Source organism: Dipodomys spectabilis, unplaced genomic scaffold (genome assembly GCF_019054845.1).
Source record: "Dipodomys spectabilis isolate Male_0828 unplaced genomic scaffold, ASM1905484v1 ptg000241l, whole genome shotgun sequence".
Taxonomy (NCBI): domain Eukaryota; kingdom Metazoa; phylum Chordata; class Mammalia; order Rodentia; family Heteromyidae; genus Dipodomys; species Dipodomys spectabilis.
In genome coordinates this window covers 3,495,834-3,521,359 of record NW_024870918.1, presented here as the reverse complement: position 1 = coordinate 3,521,359, position 25,526 = coordinate 3,495,834, and the positions used below count along the sequence as shown (strand labels likewise).

General features: G+C 48.4%; 1 protein-coding gene across 1 annotated transcript; it reads left to right on the top strand.

Annotated features, from left to right (window-relative positions):
* Nucleotides 1-5,818: 5,818 nt before the first annotated feature.
* On the top strand, nt 5,819-23,731 carry Dmrt3 (doublesex and mab-3 related transcription factor 3). The gene is made up of 2 exons (XM_042699412.1): nt 5,819-6,305; nt 22,665-23,731. The coding sequence occupies exons 1-2, from the start codon at nt 5,819-5,821 to the stop codon at nt 23,729-23,731; spliced, it is 1,554 nt and encodes a 517-aa protein (XP_042555346.1).
* Nucleotides 23,732-25,526: the final 1,795 nt, after the last annotated feature.

Below are 25,526 nucleotides of genomic sequence, written 5' to 3'. Positions count from 1 at the left end.
GGCCTTGGTGGTCCTCCTCCCTGATTGCCCGCGATCACAGCCCCACCCCGGGGCCTGGGACCCACCAGAGTGCAGGGTTCACCTCGCCGGTCCTGGGTCCCCAGGCTCTCCGCCGGCTAAGTGTCCAGCTGACCCGGTGATGTGGCTCCGGGGCCCAGGTTCACGTCCTTAGCTTTAATCCCAAGGCCCCGCTGGCCGCTGGTGAGGTTGGAGCCCGCCTGCATCACCATCACCACCACCATCCTGGGGGGCGGGTGGGGGGGAGGGAGCCCCCCCACCCTCTCAGGGAGCGCTGAGGCCTTCCTTGCACGCACTTCTGACTTCCCAAGTGCACGCATTTTGCACCGCATCTGCACAGGGCGCCTGGAGTCTTCACAGCTGAGACACAGGACGCTCCTCCCGACGCCCCGAGGCGTGTAGGGCTGGGAGTAGGTGTGTGATGGGGGGGTGGGGGGAGGGAACAGTCCCTGGCTTCCTTAGTTTGGCTGCAGGTTGGGGTCGATCTGGGCAACGTGGCCAGGAAAGTGGCGCGAAGCCAGTGCAGACCTGTAGCCGTGCACGCACCCACGGTGTGCAAGGCCTGAACCCCCTGCCCACACAACAGGGCCCTGATGGGTTTGTTGAAGCCAGGTCGCCATCCAGGACTCGCGATGCCTGGGAAAGGCGTCCGCCCTCCTCAGGGGCGTGGCCTCAGCCACCGCTCCCCCCCCTCCACTTAGAAGCCGCGTCCCGGGCCGAGGTGGGCGTGGCTCGTGAGGGCGTGGGCGTGGCTCGCCAGGGTGTGGGCGGGGACAGCGCTGCGGCAGTCTTCCGGCGCAGGAAGCGCAGCAGAGGGGAAAGCAGATCGGGGTGATCTTCCCCCCCCAATCCCACACCCCGCCCTCCCCCCGCCTACTGTCTCCCGGTCCGGGGCACCCCGCGCCCGTCCGGTCGCGGCAGCTCGGCTTGACGTCGGAGTTGTCCGGCCTGGATGCTCCAGCCTTGGGGCATTGAGTTCGTATCCACTCTCAGGCGCGCGCTTCCCGCCTTGCAGCGCCCCCCCCCGTTATTAACAGCGGGGGACCCCGCACTAGGGTCTGTGTCCGACCTCGCGCACTTCCCTCCGGGAATGTTAGGATCAGCGAGGATGGAGGGCCGGGGAGAGGGGGCACGAGAGAGAGTTCTGGGGGGGGGGGGACCACGTGGCTTGTCTGCGAGGCGGTGCCCCCGGAGTGGGGAGCACTCGGCCGGGCATGGGGGGCGGGGGCTTCCTGATCCCTTCAGGGTCGCACACATTACCCATGATGATTCCTTGCAGCCTTTTGTGCTCAAGAGAAAGGTTGGAAATGCATCTGCCAGCCAGCACTCGTCATTTTATGGAAGAGACAACGCCCTTGCCTCCCCCAAAGCAGGCGGGGTGCTCGGCCCTCGCCCCGGCAGACTTGGGGCCACACTTGGGGGTGAGCAGATGTTTTCCAGTCCCTTCGAAAGCACGATTGCCTCCTTCCACCCCCTCCCACCACCCCCCCCCCCACAAAAAAATAATGGTGTTTTGAAGTCCAGGCTACGTCTGAAAATCTACACCGGAAACAGAGCTTGCTTCCTTCCAGGCGTTGAGCCCCTGCTGGGCTCAAGAAAGTTCTAGAGTTTGAAGGAAGGAGCGGCACCCGCAGGCCACTCCGGACCCAGACGGCCTCTGCTCCGGGAATATGGTGTCTGCGTCCACGTGGGCCTGTGTCCTCTTCTAAAATACTGGGGACAGGGGGGAGAGGACCGTCTAGCACCTTCCTTCTAAGGCAGCGGTGTGATCCCCTCAGGCCTGGCTCCTCGAGGGTTTGTTCAGGCTGCAGGGCCTCTTAGGACGGGTGCGCACGAGCCTCTCCTGGAAGCCAAGCCGGAGGAGGACCAGGACAGTGGCAACTTGGAGAAATCGAGGGCAGGGCCGCCCGGTGCCTGGCCTTGGATCTGCGGCGGGGTCAAAGGGCGATGCCAAGGAGCAGTGTTTGGGCAGAGCTGAAGTCGCTGCTTAGGTTGGATTCCTGGTGGATTCGGGGCAGACGGGGCGGGGGGGGGGGGAGGGAAGACACATTTTACTGGGATTTTTAAACACAGAACAGAACTGGGGGGTTCGCAAGCCCGGCCCCCAGCATCTGCCCACACCCACGTCACCGTGGCCGCACCCCGCCCCCTCCCCATGAGAATCCAGCAAAGCAGAATCTTTCTTGGTGTGTCATGCAGCCAGCACATAAAACTGTCCTTTTGATCGAGTGTGGCCGGAGGTGGCGGGTTGGCAGGTAGCTTACCAAGACCTGCGGAGTTGGAGCCAGGGTACATGCACCCCAAGCTTCTGATGGATACACGCGCGCCTCACCACAGTGCCTGCAAGGGGCGGGGGTTGGGCACGCACACAGTACTTTTACTCTTTCACGTGTGAACACAGCCACCGTACAGCGTTACTTGTGGTTTACCAAACACACACCCCACCCAGAGATGAGCACCAGTGGTCTGGTGAGGTTACATGTATTGGTAATCCTCTCCCGGCCTTTGATGATTCCCCCCCCCCCCCAAACCATAAGTGTGTAAGCAGCAGGGACTTAGCAGAAGCAGGCCGCGCCTCCTAAATGTGATTCGGACCATATGCGTTCTGCATTCATTCCTGGCTCGGCTTTTCTTCTGCACACTAACTGCTAACACGTTATAGTCACCTTGAAATTTCCTCTGCTATTTTCCAATTAAAAGCTTAATAGCCCTGGAAACGGAGTTCATGTGGTGAAGTTTACCATAGTCCCTTGTTCTGAAAGGCTTTCTGCTGGGATCCCATTATGTGCTTGAATAAACCCTTTCTGCAAACAGAAATGGGACTCGGGGTTGTCAGGTGTTGGGTTACAATAGACTTTGAGGCAGGGGACATTTTACCAACATAAATACGAACCTGTCCCTATAGGGAGATGTTGTCAAATACTGGGATATGGAAAACATTCCCATCAAATATGAGAAAAGGATTACTGCTCTATATCAAATGAGTATTTAGATCTCAGCCCGCGATGTGCACTGGAGTGAAACGGGGGCCCCTGGACCAAATAATGCCAGACTGTGTGAGTGGCATCAGGCTAGGTGAGCGAGGAAGGATGGGATGTGGGGGTGCGCTTAGGGGTGCAGACGCCATCTGAAGCAGGGGTGCAGCGCTCTTGTTTGCCTTTTTTAAACAGGTCTTGACTCCATCTTACTGATCGGTTTCCCTCACCATTTGGATACATCCAGCTTCGTTTAAAAAAAAAAAAAATCCTTCGTCCCCGGGTCTCCCAGAGACCACAGATTCTAGAACGAAAGATCCGGGATGCAGGGCCCTTCTCACCCCTTCCGGATCTCTCTGCTCACCAGAATCTTCGGCCACGTTCCCACTTTTCCCGCTTCAGGTCCCGGCAGGCCGTTCCAAGACCTCTGCCCGGCGCCCTGAGAGTTCATGAAAATTCCTTTCCCCGTTGTAGTGTTTTGGGGCTTTGCAGGCCTGGTGAACAGTGGGAGGAGAAGAGGGATTAAAGGGTTTGGGGGGGGGATGGAGGAGGGACCGGGCCCGGGGCGGGGAGGGGGTGGAGGTGCGGAGAGACTGCGGGGACCCAGCTTTGGCCCCAGGGTTCTTGCGGATGTGTAAGAGCTTCCTCCCCAAGCCCCACCAGATTGGCTTCCCTCCCTCCCCCCCCCCCCCCCCGCTCCCTACCCCTGATGGATCGAAAACCCCGGGTTGGTTTGGAGCTTGTAAGAAATAAACGCACGCATCTGAGTTCTCCTTTCCACCCCTTCTCCTTCCCCAATCGCCCATCTAGGCGCAGGAGGGGTAGGTGGGCAGCCGGGACCCCCGGCGGCGCCGTGTTCGAGTTCACGTCGACCTCCGGAGGTGGTGGGTAGCTCGCCGGCGTCCACGGCAGTGAACAGGGCGGTGAACAGCTCTGGGGCCCCCGAGCAGCGGAGAGGTCTGGCACCGCTGCAGACTCCCGTAAGCTCGCCTCCGGGCGCGGAGTCCGGAGATCTCAGAGTCCGACGGGTTCGTTGGGTTGTAGTTGTTTGGTTTGGTTCGAGGGTTAAGAGGATTTCAGCGGTTTTTTAGGCGCGCGTAATTAGCGCGCATCGGCACAAGACCCCCAAACCCGCGCTCACTGGAAATGGGGAACCATCTAGAACAAATTGAAAGCTGTCAAATAACACTTAAAGCTTTCTACGGTCACCTTGGGGGAAAGGCCCTCTCCGTCCTTCCTGCCAAAGACGTTTGTGGGTGGGATCCGATGGCCTGGGGCCGGCTCCACATCCTGAGGGTTTGACCCGAGTCACGCGTGGCCTTCGTGGGGGTACAGCGATGCTGGTTGTGGGGTGGGGGGAAGAGGAACACAGGCCGCCGGCCGACCCGGAAGGGGGGGGACCCTGAACGTGGCGCGTGCGTCCCCTCTGTGAAAGTCTAGCCCGGCGCCCAGGGCGACCGTCCGCACGAGCAGCTCTCCGGCCTCTCCGGGCCAAGACGTCCTCAGATCGGGGCGCGGGGGAGAAGAGGATCGAAAAATCAAACTCGCTGGCCACAGCTCGTCAGGCTGACTTTTCTTTTTCTCTTTTCAACAACAAAACCAACCCCAACCCCACACATCCCACGCTTGTTTCGTCTTGAGCAACAAAAGAAAAAGTTTGCCAAAGGAAACCAAGAAGACAGTCCCGAAGCTCCGGGGTCTGCACCTCCCCCTCCCCCCACCCCCTCCTCCACCCCCCCCCCCCTCGGCCCCTCATTCCACCCGCCCGCGGCCGCAGGACTGAGGACTCGCCTCTCCTCGAAACCCGGGTCTGGGGTGCCGCGCCGCCCTCCTGCAGGCTCCGGTCCTCGCCGAGCGGAGTTTCCGTAGCCTAGGGTTGGGGAGGGTGGGGAGGGGGGGGATAAAAGCGATCTGGGGCGCCGTACCTCCAGATCAGGCCTGGAGGGAGCAAGCAGAGAGCTTTCGGGGACCGCTTTCGCCGCGGCGCTGGCGTGTGGGGGACCCGCCCCCCCTCACCGGGGCAGACCCCTCCCCTTCCCTGCCCCGGAGCGCACCGCGACGCACCCGCGCCACGCAGTCGCTCCTGCCTCCCCGAACGGGTAGCGCGCGCGAGGGATGAGCGGAATGGGGGGGCCGTGAGCGCCCCCCGCGAGAGTGGCCTGGCTTGCAGGTGGCGAGGAAGGTGAAGTGCGAGGACCCCCGTGCGTGGAGGAACAGGAGAGCGTGGGGTGGAGGAGGGCCGAGAGACGCGGGACCCGGGGAGTGGTGGAGGGGGGGTGTGGCGGGGGACGGGGAGGGGCCGGTGGGGAGGGAGGGGAAGGAGGGAGGGAGGGCGGGCGGCGGAGGAGGTGCGGAGCCCCGGGGGCCAGTGGAGACCGCAGCTGCAGAAGCGTCGGATCGGTGGGTAAACCGGAGCTCGCGCCAGCTTCTGGCGGCGGCCCGGGCGGCGTGTGGGAAGAGGAGGACGAGCGCGCGGGTGGAGCTGTGCGGGTCGGGACGCGGCCCTCGACGGCGGGCGGGGGGGGGGGGGCGGTGGAGATCGGCGGGGACCAAGCCGGGGAGGTCGAGGCCGGGAGCCAGCGCTTCAGGATCTGGAGAGACAGACGGCAGCGCCACCGCCCCCAACCTCTTTCCTACCACGCCGCCGGTCGCTCCGGGACGCACGCGGAGAGGGGAAGTGAAGTCCTCGAGGCGGGGATCGCAGCCATCCGGAGGCCGATCGTCATCTCCCTGGAGTTGAGCCCTCCTGGGCCCCGCCATCTCGGAGCGCCCCGCTGGCCTGATCCAGCCGCCAGCCCCCTTCCACTCTCCCGGGCGTCCCGGGCATGAACGGCTACGGATCTCCCTACCTGTACATGGGCGGCCCGGTGTCGCAGCCACCGCGGGCGCCCCTGCAGCGCACGCCCAAGTGCGCGCGCTGCCGCAACCACGGCGTGCTGTCCTGGCTCAAGGGCCACAAGCGCTACTGCCGCTTCAAGGACTGCACCTGCGAGAAGTGCATCCTCATCATCGAGAGGCAGCGGGTCATGGCGGCGCAGGTGGCCTTGCGCCGGCAGCAGGCCAACGAGAGCCTGGAGAGCCTCATCCCCGACTCGCTGCGCGCGCTGCCGGGGCCTCCACCCGGGGACCCCGCGGCCACCCCGCAGCCGCCAGCCTCGCAGGCGTCCCAGCCGCCGCCGCCGCCGCCACCGCCGCTGCCGCCGCCGCCGCCGCCGCCTCCGCGCCCGGCCGCTGAATTGGCCGCGGCCGCCGCGCTGCGCTGGGCCAGCGAGGCCCAGGCCGGGGCGCTGCACGCGCCACTCGCCAAGCCAGGTGAGCGCAGACTTCGGTGCGTGTGTGTGCGTGTGTGTGTGTGTGTGAGAGAGAGAGAGGGGGGGGACCCTGGAGCCCCAAGGCAGGACCGGACCGTGCACCCGGTGCATCGGCCTCGCCAGATCCCTTGCCTTGAGCTTAGCAGAAAGTGTGGGGTTCCGCTGGGGAGGGAGGCGGTTAGATGATCAGTTTTTAACTCGGAGCTCGCGCCCGTGCACCGTGCACCCTGCGGTCGATCAGGCTTTCTGGGTGGCTTTCCAGGGCCTCACGTTTGCCGGGCAGGCGTTTGGCAGGTGCAGCTTCCGAGCCAAGGCCCAGGGCTTGGACGAGTTACCGACTTGAGTGAACCTGTAATCCTGTTAGCTGCGCGCTGCGCCTTCCCCCAGACTTACCTTTTAGTTGAAAGAAGCCTCATTCTGGGGACTCAAAAGACACAACAGCTATTTCAGGCTTGTCCAGGATCAATTCCTTAGGCATAACTTTGGTCTTTTTTTTTTTTTTTTGCCGTTTCCCAGGCTGCGTTAGTTTTTTCATGTGGGTTGAAGAAGTAAAAACAAAACTTGACCTACCTAGCAGAGAGGGAAAACCTCTTGGGGAAAGCAGTTTTCCAGGTGGCTTTGGGCCTCAGCTTGCAAAAACCAGGGTTCAGAGGGAAGGCTTTCTTGTCTCCCTTTCTCCCCGCTTTCTTCTCCTTTCCTCCACCCCTAGGTGGATATGCATCCCCTTTCGATCTATCTCTTTCCTTCATTTCATTTCTCCCCAATGGAACGGATCCCTCAGTCTCTTTCCTCCCAGAGAGTCTCCAGCTTCTTGAATTTCAGTAGAGTGTATGGGCCGTTTCGTTATACTCAAAGGAAAGCTCACCTCCTCAGGGCAGTTGATATGCTAGAATTCCAGAGTGGAAGGCCCACGGTCTTCCTATAGGAAGTGTAGGGTCAAATTTACTGAGTTCTGGAATTGACCTCCGTTTCCCCTGTGCCCCCAGGTCTCCCTCTAGTTTAAAAAAAAAAATCTCTCATTCCAGTTGCCAAGCCAGCCGTGGTTGTGCAGCCTTGCGGTTTATCACACGTTTTGCTAAGTTTCTGTGTTCTCAAGACTAACAGTGCAAAATAATATATATTATTTAAAAGTATATTATCAGAACCAATTTGTAATACCCCCCCCCCCCCATCTCTTTGGTTTTATAACAAACCGAAGACTCATACGTGTGTAGTTAGCATCTGTTTTGGACTCCTCCCCTGAAGGAAAGGGGACCCCATTTTGGGTTTTCTGAAAATTGAGTGCCTCATTCTTTCTATACCATCTACTTGTAACACCCACACACAATACACTCTCCAGGTATATCCCCAACTCCGATGTGAGGTGCTCAGAATCTTTGGGAGATACTCCTTTGAAGCCCACTGGTAGAAATGAAGTCCCTTTTCCTTTCGGAAGACTGCTCTTGGAAGTTTTGTTTCGCCTCTCCTTGCTTACAGTGGACTGAGGTACGGGGGCTTCCCATGCACCTCCAAAGCTACCCCTGCCTGCAGAGTGACTTTCTGGAGCATTGGGCTACTGCTGTGTGGAATGGAGAAGCTGTCCTCACTGGATTGGCGTGAGAAAGGAGCCTGTAGCCTAGATCCAGGGCCTTGCCCCTGTACTCAGTTCTGCTGTCTAGGCCTGAAGCCCTGCAGACAGCTTCTGTGAGAGGGTGTTTTAAAGGAGGGACAGAAGAGTTTACTGAACAAGTGCTTTGTGGATACTGAATACATACAGGGGGGATAAGCCTTTCTCTGAGGCATGCACCTTTCCCAGTTGTCTCTCTTTTGTCTCTCCTCTCCTCATAGTTATGGTTTTGCTACAGAGAAGATACAGGAAGAGTGTCCTGGTTTTGTTGCTAGGAAATTTGGATCTCAGCTGTAAAAGTGTCTCTTCCTTAATTTTCGTTAAAACAGCGTCTCACCACAGAGCCCAGGCTGACCTCTTCATTCTCCCGCCTCAGCCTCTTGAGTGCCTGGATTACAAACAGACACCACTACACCTGTCATCTCTTCTCAGACTTTCCATTGTTAGTTTTCCTAGCCGTTATTCTACCACCACCCCTACCCCGCCCAGGACTACAGCAAAAGTCAGAGCTAATGTCAGAGGTAGCACTTTGCTACATTCACACTGCGTTGGGTAGCGTGGTCCTTGTCTAAGAGGAGATTTCTTTACATACATCCTGTGTCCCTCGGTTCTCTGAAATAGCCCGTTAGAGAGTCATAAGAAAGAGAAGTAGGGGCAGGAGGAAAGGCAGAGTAGCAGCTGCAGTAGCAACAGAACATAAGCTTTGGGGGAATAAAAAAGGGCAAAAGATTAAGACTAGACAAATTAGACCTGATGTTTTCTCTCTGTCTCTCTCCTCTCCCTTCACTTCTATCCTTTCCTCCTTCTTTTCCTCTCTTTACCAAGTATGCAAGGATACCCTAAGGTTTCCAAATTGAAAGCAAGTAATTGCAAGGAAAGGTAAGAGATATCTTTAAAAAACTAAGTTGTGAGGGACTTAGAAGCCCAGTTACCATCTGGTCAACCATATACCTACACATTCCTTTACATAGCTCTGGTTTTCTTCTTCAATTATTTTGACTCCTGTAATACTATTCTTTAAATCTAATCTCCAATGCAGTGTGGAGGTAGGAAAAAAAAAAACCACCAGATAATTGTTTTTCCTGTAGAAATAGGAACATACAAGTGGGTCCCTTCTGTGCAATGCATGTAAAAACGAAAGAGTCTGTGTGATGCTGAAGTTAAAGAAATCTGATGGAAGCCGCTGTATGTGTTTATACTTTTCCTGCATTTGCTCTTGTAATATATTTGTAACATACCATGCATATTTAGAAACATATCAGATACCCCTGCTAAGTAGCTCATTGATGGTAGTAAATTCTTAGACCCACAGGAATCTCTAAATATTGGCAGTGAAATCCTGTAGATCTATGATTTTGTGAACTTTACTTTTTAAAACCTGGTTGGACTTTTTTTTTTTTCAGGGCCAATGGCCTCTTTGGTACATAGCTGTGGAGAAGTGTCTGCCCTCCGCCCCCCCCCCCCCCTACAAAGGCAGGTGTATGGGCACATGGGGTATTTTGTCCTGTCTAGAAATCTTTGAGAAAAGAACTTGCCTTAGGAAGGATGTTTGCAGGGCATGTCTAGAGAAAACCCACTATGTTCAGGGAGTGACACATGAATGTCAAACTCAGCTTCATATCTGAAATAAATATTTGCCAAATCCTATAACAGATTCTTCAAAAGGCTGGGTGCTGGTGGCTCACTCCATTCAAGGATCTGAGAGCTGAGGATCATGGTTTGAAGTCTGCCCCAGCAGGAAGAGTCCTTGAGATTTTTTTTCTCTCTCCAATGAACCATAAAAAACCAGAAGCAGACCAATGGCTCAAATGGTAGAGTGCTATTCTTCAACACAGAAGCTCAGAGACAGTGCCCTGAGTTCAAGCTCCAGGACCAGTACCAAAACAAAAATAACTAAGGAATGTATATAAAAAGGAATTTAAGTAAAGATGGGACAGGTTTAAACATCTTTTTCAGTGTAATTTCTAAGAAGAATTTCTCTATCTTACTTATTGTACTTCTAGCCTTCTAGCTATAGATGTATGGGTTAAAGGAAGTGTATGCATGTATGTATGTGTGTGTGTGGGGGGGTGTGCATGTGTGCATGTGTGCTGGTACTAGGACTTGATCTCAGAGCCTGTCCCGTAGTTTTTTTCTACTCAACCACTCTACCAACCGCTTCCGGTAGTTTGGTGAATTGAAAATAGTCTCATGACTTCCCTGTCTGGGATGACTTCAAACCATAATCCTTAGATCTCAGCCTCCTAAGTAGCTAGAATTACAGTGGGGAGCCATTGGTGCCCAGCTTTAAAGTGTATATTTAATTTTTTTAAATTGTAGATCTCTCTTGCTTTTGGATTGCCATCTGTGCCCGACTTAGAATTGTTAGATTTTGATTGAGCTCCAAATTCACTTAATAGTCTCTCTGTATTGTCTCTCTATATACTAAGATATTTTTTTTATTCTTTTCATTTCTCTGGAACCCTTCCTCCTGTTAAAAACAACAGGATGTCTTTTTGCTGCTGGAGTATCTGAATCAGCATTCTCTACCAGCCCAGCCCGCGTTTCAGGACTTGGTGCTCTAGAGTTGAGAGAAGTTAAGGGTCACAGCCAAGGTGAGAAGCTGCAATCTTTCGGGTTGTGGCTTTCTTCCCTACCTGGGCTTCTTCCGCTGGGCCCTCCACCCAGGTGCCTTGAGAGGAAAGATCCGTAAGTCTAGACCCATGATCAGAATAAATGCAACTTGTCTGTGAAGGAAAAGGAGAAGGCAAATTTGGTGCGGGGGTAGGAGGAGAGCAGCTGGAACAGGAAGCGAGGACCTCCTTTCCTGTTTGGTTTGTTTGCTTGTGAAGGGGGAAAGTTAAGACAGAAGTTGGGAGATTTTTGGAACACTTTCTTTACTTCATGTTTGCATTGGACTTTTCAGCCCCAGCTGGATTGGGTCTCTTCATGGTCTGTTTTCATCTTTTTAATTTTGCTGCATTAAAAAAAAAATGTCCTAAAGAGAAGTCCCTGGTCAGTCTGTTCTGTGAGATCTTACCCAAGGCAAGAAAGGAAACTCTTTGGGCTGCAGAGTAAGAACCATCCAGAAAGTTAGGGCTGGATCATAAGGAAAACACAGTCTGGTTTTAAAATGGTTAACTTGAAGCCAGGGGCTTAAAAATACAAGTAGATCAAAAAGGAATAAATGGAGAGCACAGCTGTCACTTAAAAACCTTTGTCCAGAGCTGGCTTTTGGGGTGCTGAGCCACCAACATCAGGGTGAGTACCCAGAGCCGATTGAGCAAAATCCATGCAACCAGCTTTTAAAAACACCACCACCAATCAGATGCCAGAGATTGCAAGGGACATATGTGAAAACCTTTTTCTTTACTTATCTGAAGCTCAAGTTCACCTGGGCAACCTATCAGTATATTTGCCTGGCCTCAGCTTGCTCCTCTTTGCAGAGATGTGGTGTAGCAGCTTGACAACGAACCAGAATCCAGTGCTCTAGGGCAGAATCCCCCAGCACACTCCCCGTGTTATAAATCTGGCGGCTAGCCTGCTTACCACTTGCACAACCAACTTTTCTTTTCCCTGATGGATGAACTCTTGAGTTTAAAAGATTACAGTAATCACAGGAGGACAGTGTAAATCGAATCTGATAGCAATAACTTTCGGAGAAGGTCAAGCTCAAGTGAAATGTTACCAAGCAACAGGCATTTTGTTTGCAAAATACAATCAAAGAGCATTGATGAGAAATCTTCTGGCCAGCCAGTCAGCATTTTCTGCTAACAGCTTTACAAAGGGGAAGGGAGTAAATCTTCATAAATCAAAGTCCCCGGAGAACTTGCAGCCTTTTCTGGAAATGTTGCACTTCTTCCTGACAGGGAGAAGATGAAGATGGAGCCCAGAGAAAATCCATCTGCCTACCTGACTTTTCTTCCCTTCCTTTGACCTGTTGCAGCCCCTTTAGCCATTAGCTGCACAGGTCCTGGCACCTCTTGGTCTAATGCTATCTGGCTGTGATGGCACAGTGCATTTCTGGTTACCACAGGCTTTGGTTATGTGACTTGTTATGGCCCAAGAATCCCACAAAACCTTAATTCAGTCATCTCCTTCGTTGTCCAAGCTTTACCAACGTCTGCTCTGAGAAGGGAAGGGAAAAATATAAGCAAGTGGGCTTTCCCATTTTATTATGTAATTAAACAACTATATAAAGCACAATTAACCACCCAATAACAGTTGTATATTAGGGGGAGAGGGGAAACAACTCAGCCTCAATCTCTTGACAATAACAACTGACCCGGGAAGCTGAGATCCAGGTTGCCTGTGAAGATGCTACAGCTGGCTTCTCAGCTACTTGCTAGATTGCTTTGGGGAAAAGCAGGGGGAGGGAGGGAAGTGAGGCAATCAACTTGGAAGTTCCTAAAAGGCCTCTTGGCCTTAGTGGCCAAGAGGCAATGCTTTGGCCATTTCTGGGTCATCTTTCACCCAGCACAGTACCCGGATGCACAGTAAAGGAATTTAAGAATATTTGTTAAGTAGATGGAAACAGGAGTAGACAGCTGCACTTTTGTAAATGCCAAGGAATAGGTAAATTTGTAGGCAGTTCCCCTGTACCTTTCCTAAAGTGTTCCCTTCTGCACAAAGAGGTCAAAATGAATATGTATATATATAATACAGTGATAACTTATATTAGTCATAACTAATATAAATATATATATATATAATTGTGTATTCTACAGTTGCAAACTATATTTGCTGAAGCTCAGCCCTTTCTATACCAGAACACTCCTCCAAAACGATTGGTCTCATGGATCCTGGAACTCTGGCCACTTCTCCTGTTTTGTCCCGTGGAGTCCTGGGATTCTAAGCATGTGTTCTGACACATGGAACTGTCATTCATACATTATTAAAACCAGGGGCATTAATGATTTCTAAACAGCAAAGAAAGCAAAGCGTGATTAGTTACTTTCACAGCCTTTCTCTGTCCGGAAGAATAGGGAATGCTTTTAGGTTAAGATGTATTCCTCGCTATACTTCAGTTTTCCAACCATTTGGATTTGTGTGTGTGTGTGTGTGTGTGTGTGTGTGTGTGTGTGTGTGTGATCACTTTTTGTGTGAGAGAAAGGTAACCAGGGAAAGTGAAAGAAGTTTCTACCTGACTGAAATTCTGGCTGGCAGTGATTTCTCCAGGAAGTCCTGCCTGCTGGGTGCTGTAGGATCTGTATGCTTTACAAACTCTCCAAAGGAACCTGTTATTTAGAGGGGTGCCCCCCAAAGCTCAAGTGAGGAAAGGAGAATGTGGCGATCTTTGTTTCAAAATATGCATGACCGAGGAAGGAATGTCCAGCGATTTGATTTCTGAGTTAGGAAATTCCTTTCTGCCATTGTCTCTGATTTTCATCCTGATGTCAGATGTCCTTTGGTTTTTCTCAATATAATTGGATAAGAAGTAAAAAAAGAAAACCCACAACATCTAACTCAGAAAGTTTTTGCATTTTTCTGTGCCAAGCAGAATGGCTAACACATGTGTTCGGCTTTCTGAACATGTTAGATTCTTAAAAAAAAAAAAAAAGCTGAGCTGCATTTTCACTTGGGAAAATAATTCATAGAAATGTATTGCCAACCCAAGTTTGGCACTGGAAGTTACTTTTATGTATATTATGTTTATTTTCACTTCTTGATTAAAAGCTGTAACAACAACAAAATAAGCCCTATGTTATGGCATATACATTTTGAAATTGATAGAATTATTTCTATAGGAAAATTCCTTCCTTCCTTCCTTCTTCCTTCCTTCCTTCCTTCCTTCCTTCCTTCCTTCCTTCCTTCCTTCCTTCCTTCCTTCCTTCCTTCCTTCTTTCCTTCCTTCCTTCTTCCCTCTCTCCCACCCTCTTTCCCTCTTTCCCTTCCTACCTTCCTTCCTATACTGGTATTTGGTGTCAGGTCTTAGGCCTGACCACTTGAGCCATATCCCCAATCCCCCAAATTTCTCTCTTAATAATTGACATCTACTTCATTACTCTAGTGAGAGATCTATTTCACAGGTAGTTGTAAGTATTTCTCCTTTATGAACCATGGTACATAACTATGACGCATGAACTCTGAAGCATAAATATTAAGATTTTTTTTTTTTAATTTAGATGCTTTGCATTAGAAATGGCACATTCTGCTGCTTTTAACTGCTGATTTTTGTTTGTTTGTTTTGGTCATGGGGCTTGAGCTCTGGGCCTGAACGCTGTCCCTCAGCTCTTCAGCTCAAGGCTAGCACTCTATCACTTGAGTCACAGCACCACTTCCAGTTTTCTGAGTGGTTTATTGGAGATAAGAGTCTCACGGACTTTCCTGCCCAGGCTGGCTTTGAACTGCGATCCTCAGATCTCAGACTCCTGAGTAGCTAGGATTACAGGCGTGAGCCACCGGCGCCTGGCTAATTGCTGGTTTTTAATATCATATAAAATGGGTGATTTTTCCTGTGTGTTGATGATGGCTAGTTGTTTTGACTCTCTGTAGGCATGTACTAGAGTTAAAAATGTTATCAGTTGAAATACACTCTTACTCCATATGTTCTAGGAATTAGAGCCTCAGTTTCAAGAAGAAAGAAGATAAAGTATGTGGGAGTATTTCCTGTTTCATTTTTTTAGTTGGCAGTTTCAGATTTCCATATCTAGAAAGGCCTTTGTGTTCTAAACCAACCTGGACAATCTATAAAGTTCATTTCGTTCTGGAAAAAAAAATCTGAGATGTAAAGAAACACCTGTTATTACATTACACTTTATCACAGGGCTTAAAGCGTACCCTCTATAATTACTTGTGAAAGTCTGTATTTACAGTAGAATCATTTGCCATGCATTTAATTTAGGTCCAACAATACCACTACTGCTAGATGCCAGAGTTCCACAAAATTGTAGAGATGGTCTATTCTACTCTTTGGAACTCATGGTTGGGTGAGTCCTGGGGCAGTTCAGCGGCCTGTCTTCTTTTGCCCAAGTGTGAAATGTTGGATGTTAGGGCTCCTTGCATGAATCTTAGCACATGAATCTTATGCTGCTGAGCTGCATCAGTCTTGCGTTCTTCATTGGCTTCTGTCTCCTCTTTGAACACGGAGGAAACAGCGCTGAGCTCAGTTAGTCAGTAGCATGCCCTGGGTTCATTAACCTGGTTCCTGGGGCATCTTGTAAATAAATATCTCTGTTTGGTGATAGCCTGAACACCCGGATGGAGAGGCTAAGCAGTCCAGAACCTGCCCAGAGAGGGTGGATGATGGGAACAAAATTCAACAGCACTCTTGAAGATGTAACCAGAAATGCTTGGTACCTGTCCTGTGGCTCAGGGAAGCACGGCAGAAGGGAATGTGGTTTTACAACCAGGTCTCACAGTTGCTTTACAAGCTGGCAGCCATTTAAGCTTCTAATGAGATGTATTCTGCAGACCTTAGGAAAACTGGTAGAAATCAGGATTTATAATCTTGTCACACAGTTTCTGGTGTACTTCCATACAGTGTATCTATTGCTACTTTGAAAAACTCCTGCATTTTTTTTCTTTCTTTCTGGGTCTATAATGGTCCTGGGGCTTGAACTTAGGGCCTGAGCATTTTTCCCCCACTCAAGCCTAGCATTCTACCACTTGAACAGCTCTTTTTGGTGGTTAATTGGAAATAAGTGGCTCAGATCTCAGCTTCTGAGTAGCTAGGATTACAGGCATGAGCCACTGGCACCCTGCAAAACACTGCATTTTTATTTTTTTATTTTTATGTATTAATTTTTATTTTTTGGGTCCAGTCGTGGGCCTGAACTCTGGGCCTGGGCGCTGTCCCTCAGCTCTTCAGCTCAAGGCTAGCACTGTACCACTTGAGCTACAGCGCCACTTCCGGCTTTTTTCTTTTTGCTTATGTGGTGCTGAGGAATCGAACCCAGGGCCTCATGCATGCAAGGCAAGCGCTCTACCACTGAGCCTCCTTTCCAGCCCCCACTGCATTTTTATGATTAGTCAGAACCTCATTTTCTAATTCTCCCTCACTAACCTTCTGCTTTTAAAAAAAAAAATCACTTTCTTTTGGAGCTTGTGTGTTCTTCGGAAGAAGAATTTGGTTGAAAGATCTTAAAAGTTTTTCCTGAAATATGTATTTGAAATTCATCAAGATTGACAAAATTATGAACATGAAGTTGTTTTTTAGTTTTAGCCATTTCTCTTAAAAATAGCTGTGTTTCGGCCTGGGAATGTGGCTTATTTATAGAGTGCTTGCCTAGCATGCATTAAGCCCTGGGTTCCATACCTTAGTACCACATAAGCAGAAAAAAGCAGAAGTGGTTCTGTGGCACAAGTGGTAGAGTACTAGCCTTGAGTAGAAGCAGCTCAGAGACAGTGCCCAGGCCTTAAGTTCAAGCCCCAGGACTGGCACACACACACAAAAAGCCATGCTTCTAGCTTTCTAGCCATTCTGACAGTCCTTTCATTCCCAGGAAGAATCAGATATTTCTCTTGCTTAAAAAACTCATCATCCAGGCCAGATGCTGGAAGTGCAGGCCTGTAAATCCTAGCCACTGTGAAGGCTGACGTCTGAGGATCATGGTTCAAAGCCAGCCTGGTCAGGAAGGTTATGAGGCTCATCTCCAGTTAGCCAGCAAAAGCCACAAACTGAGTTGTGATTCAAATAGTAGAGTGCCAGCTTTGAGCTTTTGATAAGCTAAGGGATAGTGCTCAGGCAGTGAGTTTAAGTCCCAGTACTGGCACAAGCACACAAACAAAACCTAAACCTCTTCATTCTCTATTATTGTTGGGACCCTGTGTGTGTGTGTGTGTGTGTGTGTGTGTGTGTGTGTGTGTGTGTGTGTGTGTGTGTGTGTGTGTGTGTGTGTGTGTGTGTGTGTGTGTGTTGGTCCTGGGACTTGAACTGAAGGCCTGGGCATTGTCCCTGAGATTTTGTGCTCAAGGCAGGTACTTTACCACTTGAGCCATAGCTCTACTTCTGACCTTTTGGTGGAGATAAGAATTTCATGGATTTACCTGCGTGTACTGGTTTTGTATCTGGATCTTCTGATCTCAGTCTTTTGAGTACCTAGGATTACAGAAACCAGCCACCTGTCACTGGCTTTCTTTTGTATTACAGTGAAACATGTAACAGATTCTTTGCCATTTTAGTTGTATTCGTACATGCCGTTTTAATTATGTTCCTGTGTACCATTTGGCAACATTGGGGGATATTCCCAGGATTGAACCCCTATCACCATTATTAATTTTCAGAATGCTTTCATGAGCCCCAACTAAAATTCCTTGCCAATAAAAACGAACTCCCTTATCTCTAGTAACCCCTATTAACCACCATTGTATTTTCAGTCTCTATAAATCTATCCATTCTAGGTTTCTTATATAAATGGAATCGTTTTTTTAATGTCTGGTTTACTTCAGTTAGCAAACTATTTTCGTTAGCAAAATATTTTCAAGATGCAGCCCTGTTGGAGCATGTATCAGAATCTTGCTCCTTTTTTTTTTTTTTAATCTTGAGGCTGAATAACATTCCATTATATACATCTACTCCATTTTGTTTATCCATTTATCTGTTGATGGACATTTAGATTGCTTCTGAGTTCAGACTACTGTAAATAACACTGCTAGAAGATTGTATTTAGTGCTTAGCAAATCCTGCCTGGCCACTTGTGTTTTGCTCCCCTTACTCCCTTCTTACCCTAGAGAGTAAGTTCTACAACTTAGGGGTGGGTCTTCAACTTTCAAAGTTTCCCTCCTTGTTCTTTTTCCTTCAACATTTTGCCTATTATAGCAAGCAAATAATTGATGCTGACAACAGATAATGTAAGCTAAATTTAAATAAGAAAGGTGTTTAGGGTACAAGAACAAGAGTATTTGACTTGTTTTCCCAAATGCTTTAGAACAGGGTTCAAAATCTAATTGTGTGTTCTTTTCACTACAGAGTCCCAAACTGTCCCTTGTCTACTTGTTTTCAAGAGTTTAATAGAGGTGTGAATTGGTCTTGAGTCCAGAACATTTAAATAAGTCTTATTAGAATGTCAGACTTGAGAAGTTTTTCGTTGTTGTTGTTGTTGCTGCTGCTGTAGTTGTTGCTTTTGTCTTTCGGATTTGGGATTTGGAGTTCAAATAGCATAACACTTGGGAACTTCCTTGCCCTAGAGGAAAAAAAAAAGGACTTTTATGTATTCCACAGCCACTATAGAAAGTAAAGATAGCTTCATATGTGTACACTGCAAGTAAATCTCATATTAGAAACCTTATATTTTGTATTGAAGAAAGAAGCCGTTTAATTAAAGTGCAAATTTGGAATAAGTATGATTTCCATCAGATTTATAATTGATAGTGGCTCTAGTGGCTCACCTCTATAATCCTAGATATATTCGACTCTAGCTCCAAAATAACCAGCAAAAAGCCAGGGCAGAGGTATGACTCAAATGATAGAGTGCCAGCCTAGCAAGCAAGCCAAGTAAGTTTGGGGCCCTGAGTTCAAGCCCCTCTCTATACCTATTCTTATATTTATAATAATATTAATAAAAATATTGATAGTTGTTCCGATCTAATTTATGAATATTTCAAAACATATTTAGTTGGGTTTGGCATATATTTGTTTGCTTTGTGAAGAACTCAAATTTGTTTTTTCCAATTTTATTTAAGATACTTGCTGTCTTAAGGGAATGGTCATCAATTGGTCTTTGTTTAAGGCTATTTAACAACAAGCAGGCAGAGATGGTTTCTAGAAGCTACTTTGATGAAATTTCAGGCTGGTTATCGCTATACAAACAGGTGCCTGTGGAGAAGCCCACAATGAGACTATTCAGACAGGGCCTGAAAACACAAGCCAACCAGCTATTCACAACCTGCCAACTGGGTCATTAAGAGGTTTCATTTTCAGATCTTTTATTCTAGATTGAGTAGCTGTAACTAGTGCATTTTTAAAAATTCTACTTACATATAGCTTCCTAGTTAAATGTATTTCATATGTAACTATATATAAAGTATATAAGCAGTAAATAACTATATATTGAGTATATAATGCATAATACATATAATAGGTATACATATAATATGTATATAATCGTATGCATATTATATGTTCACATATAACACATATTATATGACTATATATTATATATACTTAATATACACACTTATATACTATTTATATAATAGTATATAATATACTAATAGTATATTATAGTATATAAAATATACTAGTTTTATATAATATATTATGTATTTATGAATAACTATGTGTTAGTATGTTATATATCATGTACTATTATATATAGTTATGAATTTTATTTACATATAGCTTCCTAGTTAAATATAGTTATATATGCTAATATATAACTACATATTATATTATACATTATAAATATATAGCCATATATTATATATTATAAACTATATAAATTATATATTTAGAAATGATATAATTATAGATTATATAACATAAATTACATATAATAAGTTATAAACTACATAATATATATTATATGCATATAATTATATATTATATACATTAGAAAGTTATATAGTATATATAACTATATACCTATTTATATATAACTATAATGTATAATATATAATTATACATACAATTACATATAATATATAATATATGTAATTATATGTTATATATAACATGTATTTACATATAACTATATATAAATATATATGTAACTATATATAATTATATATAACTGTGATATACAAAACTGTATATAGTTGATTCATATGTGTATATGTTCGTGGTAAAGGTCTGTTAGAATTGACTGTATGTATAGTATATATAACTTTAATATATTAACTGTATAGTTGATATATATATATATATATATACATATATATATATATATATATATATATATGTATGTTCCTTTATTGTAAAGGTCTGTTAGAATTGACTACTAAACAAACCAGTTACCCAGTCCTTCTGCTGCTTAGCACTGCAGTACTTGCCCTTTAAAGATAATAATACTAACAAGTCTCAGTTTTATTTTCTTCTTTCTTTGTTTTTTTTTTTTTCTTTTGTGGTACTAGCATTTGACCTCTGGCTTTGTGCTTGCTAGGCAGGTGTTTTACCACTTGAGTCATGTTCCTAATCCTCTTCTCCTTTTAGAACTACAATGTGAAAGTCTTGAAAGTCCTTACTCTAACTGTTACTGACAAATACAGTTCATGCGAACACATCTACTTCTGGCACATGTAGTCCTGAAGTCTGGACGTGTTGTTTCATTGATGCACAAAACTTCCCATGCAGTTTTGTTAATCCTTTTTTCTTTTCTTTTTGTCTTATCAAGCCAGGTGCTTTAGTGGCTTCTTAGTAAGACTTCAACCTGTGTTTAGATACTAGCCACTCACACCTGTAATCCTAGCTACTCAGGAAGGAGGATGAGACCCGAGAATTGCAGTTTGAAGCTAGTCAGGGGAGGAAAGATCATGAGACTCACCTCCAATTAACCACCATAAAGCAGAAAGTGGAGCAGTGGCTCAAGTGGTAGAGTACTATTCGTGAGCAAAAAAAGCCCAAGGGACAGCACCTTGGCCCTGAGTTCAAGCCTCAGGAATAGCACACACACACACACACACACACACACACACAAAGATTTCAACCTGAGGGGTGTCTTTGTTTCACCCTGGACATTATCTTTTTTTATTAATAAGGTTTTTTTAAATTGTGAAAATACCTTACAGAGGGGTTACAATCACATGAGCAAGGTAATGAGTACTTTTCTTATCAAGCATTGTTGCCTCCTTTGTTTCCCCTACCATCCCTGCCCTCCCATCCCCCCTTCCCCCCCTGCCAAAGTTGTAAAGTTCATTTTTGGTATAACATCTTGTACATCTCATTGTTGCAATGGGTCCACCTGTATCCCTATTTAAACAATTTGTTTTTTCCCTTCCCCTCCACAAAGTATACCAACATCAACTACAGTGAGAACGGGTTATACCATGGGGGAGGGACATACAAAGCAACAAAGAAATCACCTTATAAATATGTTAGAAACAATCGCAAGAAAGAAAACCCATTTGAGTCCTTATCTTGGGGTTCATTTCACCTAACATCAACTTATCTGACTGTCTCTGCTTGTCTCAGGCAAATACTAGTTATTGCAAATAAGGGAAACCATGGGACCTATGTTTTTGGGGGCGTGGCTTACTTCACCAAGTCTTTCCATTTCCTAACAAATGGGGCAAGGTCATTCTTTCTGATGGAGGCATAGAATTCCATTGTGTATATATACCACATCTTCTTGATCCATTCATCTACTGAGGGGCATCTGGGTTGGTTCCATATCTTAGCTTTGGTAAATAATGCTGCAATAAACATACTTGCGCTGGTAGCTTTAGTGTGGTCTTGTTTGTGATCATTTGGGTAAATGCCCAAAAGTGGGATTGCTGGGTCATAGGGGAGTTCTATGTGAAGTCTTTTAGGAACCTCCATACTACTTTCCAAAGTGGCTGAACAAGTTTACACTCCCACCAACAATGAAGTAAGGTTCCTTTCTGTCCACATCCCCTCCAGCATCTGTTGTTATTAGAGCTCTTGATTATAGCCATTCTAACTGGGATGAGGTGGTATTTCAGTGTTATTTTGATTTGCATTTCTTTTATGGCTAGGGATGTTGAGCATTTCTTCATGTGTCTATTGGCCATCCTTCTTTCCTCTTCAGAGAAGTTTCTCTTTAAGTCTTTAGCTCACTTATTTATTGGGCAGTTGTTTCTTTGAGGATTTGTTGTTGAGGGATTTAATTTTTTGAGTTCCAGGTATATTTTAGATATGAGACCCTTCTCTGTTTTATGGCTAGTGAAGATCTTCTCCCAATCTGTGGGCTTTCTATTGACTTGCTAGCTATGTCCTTTGCCATGCAGAAGCTCTGCAACTTCATGCAATCCCATTTGTCCAACCTTTCTTTAATGTGTTGTGTTTCTGGGTCTCTATTAAGAAAATTTCGGCCTGTGTCAAGGAGACCTAGGGTTTCTCCTATTCCATCCTGTAATGTTTTCAGAGTGCTGGACATTATCTTAAGCAATGAACCTGGAACTACACTGTCAATTACTACCTGACTCACAAAAACCTGTTTAACACCAAGCCAACATGTGTGTGTGTTGGGGGGGGGGGGAACATTTCAAACACTAAAATGCAGGTGGGCGCTGGTGGCTCACACCTGTGATCCTAGCTACTCAGGAGGCTGAGATCTGAGGATCAGGATTTGAAGCCAGCCCTGGGCAGAAAAATGAGACCTTTCTTGTCTCAGACCAGGCCAAGAAGCGGCACTGCGGCTCGGGTGAGTGGTAGAGCACTAGGCTTTGAGCAGGAGCAGCTCAGAGGCAGTGCCCAGGCCCTGAGTTCAAACCCCAGGACTGGCCCCAGGATCAAAAACTAAATACTAAAATACTAAAATGCCCTTGTGTGTGTGTGTGTGTGTGTGTGTGTGTGTGTGTGTGTGAGAGAGAGAGAGAGAGAGAGAGAGAGAGAGAGAGAGAGAGAGAGAGAGAGAGAGAGAGAGAGAGAGAGAGAGAGAGAGAATGGACCTAGTGACCCAGAAGCTGGAAAGCTGAATCTTGGGCCTGGTTATTGGGTCCTGGGAGCCATCTCCTGTTGGGGGGGGGGGTGTCCTCTTTGCACACGGCACTCTGAGGCGTGGATCTTCATGGCCCCTGGCTTTCGTGGTGGCTGTGGCTCCCTTGGGTCCCCCTCCCCCGGCCTGCACCTTGGGATGGGGTGGGGCGAGCCTTTGCGCCCCTCCCCGCGCACCTCCTCGGGGCAACACTGAACCCCGGTTCTCCTGTGCCTTGCAGACTTGCCGGAGGACGGGCTGGGGGACAGCGGCTCCACCGACAGCGACAAAGACGCCGCCGCCGCCACGGACGCCCGGAGCTCCCCGGACGGCGCCAAGAGCAAGGGCTGCTTCCCCCCGGAGAGCCCCGAGCTGGTGTCGGTGGACGAGGCGGCGGGGTACCCGGCCCAGAAGAACGGAGCGGGCGGCAGCACCCCGGAGAGCCGCCCGGGGAGCCCCAGGTTCCACGCCGCCGGCGCCGGCAGCGCCCCCGGGGCGGCCCCGGAGCCCGGCCAGCTGCTGATCGAGGGCCCGTCGGGGGCCGTGGCGCTGCCCCTCGGCCTGAAGGCCAACCGCCCCCCGCTGGACGTGCTGCGCAAGATCTTCCCGCAGCAGAAGCCCGCGGTGCTGGAGCTCATCCTCAAGGGCTGCGGCGGCGACCTGGTGAGCGCCGTGGAGGTGCTGCTGTCCAGCCGCTCCTCCTCCTCGTCCTCCTCGTCCTCCTCGTCGTCCTCCTCCTCGCTGTCCTCCGCCGCCGCCGAGCGGACTCCCGCCGAGCCCGAGGGCCTGGTGCTGCCGTCGGGCGCGCACCTGTTCGAGCACACGCTGAGCTCCTACCCGCTCTCCTCCTCCAAGTGGTCGGTGGGCTCGGCCTTCCGCGTCCCGGACACCTTGCGCTTCTCGGCGGACTCGGCGGCCGTGGTGTCCAGCCCGCTGGCCGTCCCGCTGCAGCACCCCTTCCCGCAGCCGCCCCGCTACCCGCTGGTGCTGCGCAACACCCTGGGCCGCAGCCCCTCGGGCCCCTTCCTGCCCAACGACGTCACCCTGTGGAACACCATGACGCTGCAGCAGCAGTACCAGCTGAGGTCGCAGTACGTCGGGGCCTTCCCCTCCAACCCGGCCCCCGGCCCCGGCAGCGGCGGCTTCCGGGGCTCCCCGGTCCTCCCCGCGCGCCCCGCCGACGACCCGCGCATCTCCCTCCCCGAGGACGGCTGCCCCCTGGTCACCAAGCAGGCCCTGTACACCGAGGAGGACTATGATGAGCGGTCCGACTCCTCGGACTCCAGGATACTCAACACCTCATCTTAAAAACAAAAAGGGGGTGGGGTGGGGAGGGGGGGGTGGTGACCAGCAGGGCACCCTCGTACCCCCCCCATGGTATATCCTGGGGGTACCCCTCTCCACCCCCAAGAGCTGGCCACCTTTCCTGGCATACCCTTTCCTTCGACTGTGCTTGAGATTCTATACATTTAGCAATAAAGGAAAAAAATAAAGAAGAAGAAGCATAACTTATTTAACTTGCACTTCACTGGAAAATGCCAAATAGCTCGGCTCTGTGGCTTTCGTGTTGAATGTTCCGTGTAGAAGTCTGATGGCCAAGAAGAAGAGTTGGGGTGGGGGTGAGGGGGAGGCCGGGGCCCAGGGGTTTGTTTTGAGAATGTAACACAGTTGGCAAGGCCAGGCTGGGCTCCTCCACTCCCTATGAATGTTAACTCGTATACTTGAACGCAGAACTTTGTAAAAGAGGGTTCCTCAGGATCTGTGAAAACCTAAAGGAAGTGGTTTGTTGGCTGGACTATTCACAGGGAGATTAGGTTCTTAGGTGAAACTCCATCTTGCATTTTTAAAAGACAGGACTGTACTCCAGTAGAAAGAGAACGGCTCAGATGCTTATTTAAGCTTGGACAGTTTTCAGAGACAAACTCCATGAAGAATTATTCTTTTTCACATGGCTGGATCAAAACACATGTACTGTCCATCACAGCTGTGAACTGCATGAAATGTATTGTGAAATGAACACAAGATTAAGCTTTGTCAGGTTAATGTAGCATGCTAAGGACTCTAGAAAAAAAATAATAAACTAAGGAGATGATCTTGGTTTATGTCTTTTCTACTTGTGGGGTGAGGATCTCTAACAGTAAGAACCTTGATGTAAAAGCTACTTACCAGTGTGTGGGGTCAGGAACCAAAGAACCCCTTCAATGAGAAATTCCTTGAGAAATATGAATGGCAAAGCCTTGGAGCGTCCATCAGAAAAACAGAAAATGTTGTCAAGGACAGAATTCATGCGGGGTGCCAGTGGCTCATGCTTGTAATCAGGAGACTGAGATTTGAAGATCATGGTTCAAAACCAGCCCAGGTAGGAAAGTCCATGAGACTCTTACCTCCAGCAAAGCTGGAAGTAGAGCTACAGCTCAAGTGGGACTGCAATAGGTCTGAGCAAAAAAAGCTCAGGAATAGTACCCAAGCTCTGAGTTCAAGCCTTGGGACGGGTATACACATGTGTACTCCCTCCTTCCCTCCCTCCCTCCCTCCCATTCTCTCTCTCCACCCCCCCCCTTCAGCAGTTTTACTGGTGTGGGGAAAGATTGAGAGACAAGGTAAGTGTTAATCCAGTAAAGAGCTGCTATAGAAATGAATGGTAAGATGACCAGACAGGCAACAGGTACCAGGGAAAAGAAACCAATTTTAGACCAATGGCCCAGGCTGTTAAGTTCATCCACAGGCTTTTAAGAGCTAAAGAACATTTAACTTTTAAAAAATTAAATTTTTTTTCAGTCATGGGGCTTGAACTCAGGGTCTGGGTGTTGTCCCTGAGCTCTTTTGCTCAAAGCTAGAGCTCTACCACTTGAACCACAGCTCCACTTCTGGTTTTCTAGTGGCTCATTGGAGATAAGAGTCTCATAGACTTTCCTGCCCAGGCTGGCTTTGAGCTGACATTCTCAGATCTCAGCCTCCTGAGTAACTAAGACTATAAGCCTTAGCCACGGCACCTGGCTAGAATGTTCAAATTTTATGAAAAGACATAGGACCAGAGAAGAGGGTATGAGGTGTAGCACCGGACAGGTCAGGTGTTACTCCTGAGGGCCTCAGCTCCCATGGC

What these genes read in the sequence shown, in the direction of transcription:
- Dmrt3 (XM_042699412.1), top strand. Translation starts at nt 5,819, where the DNA reads ATGAACGGCTACGGATCTCCCTACCTGTACATGGGCGGCCCGGTGTCG. An exon ending in CGCGCCACTCGCCAAGCCAG is followed by an intron (nt 6,306 to 22,664) that starts GTGAGCGCAGAC and finishes TGTGCCTTGCAG; the next exon opens with ACTTGCCGGAGGACGGGCTG.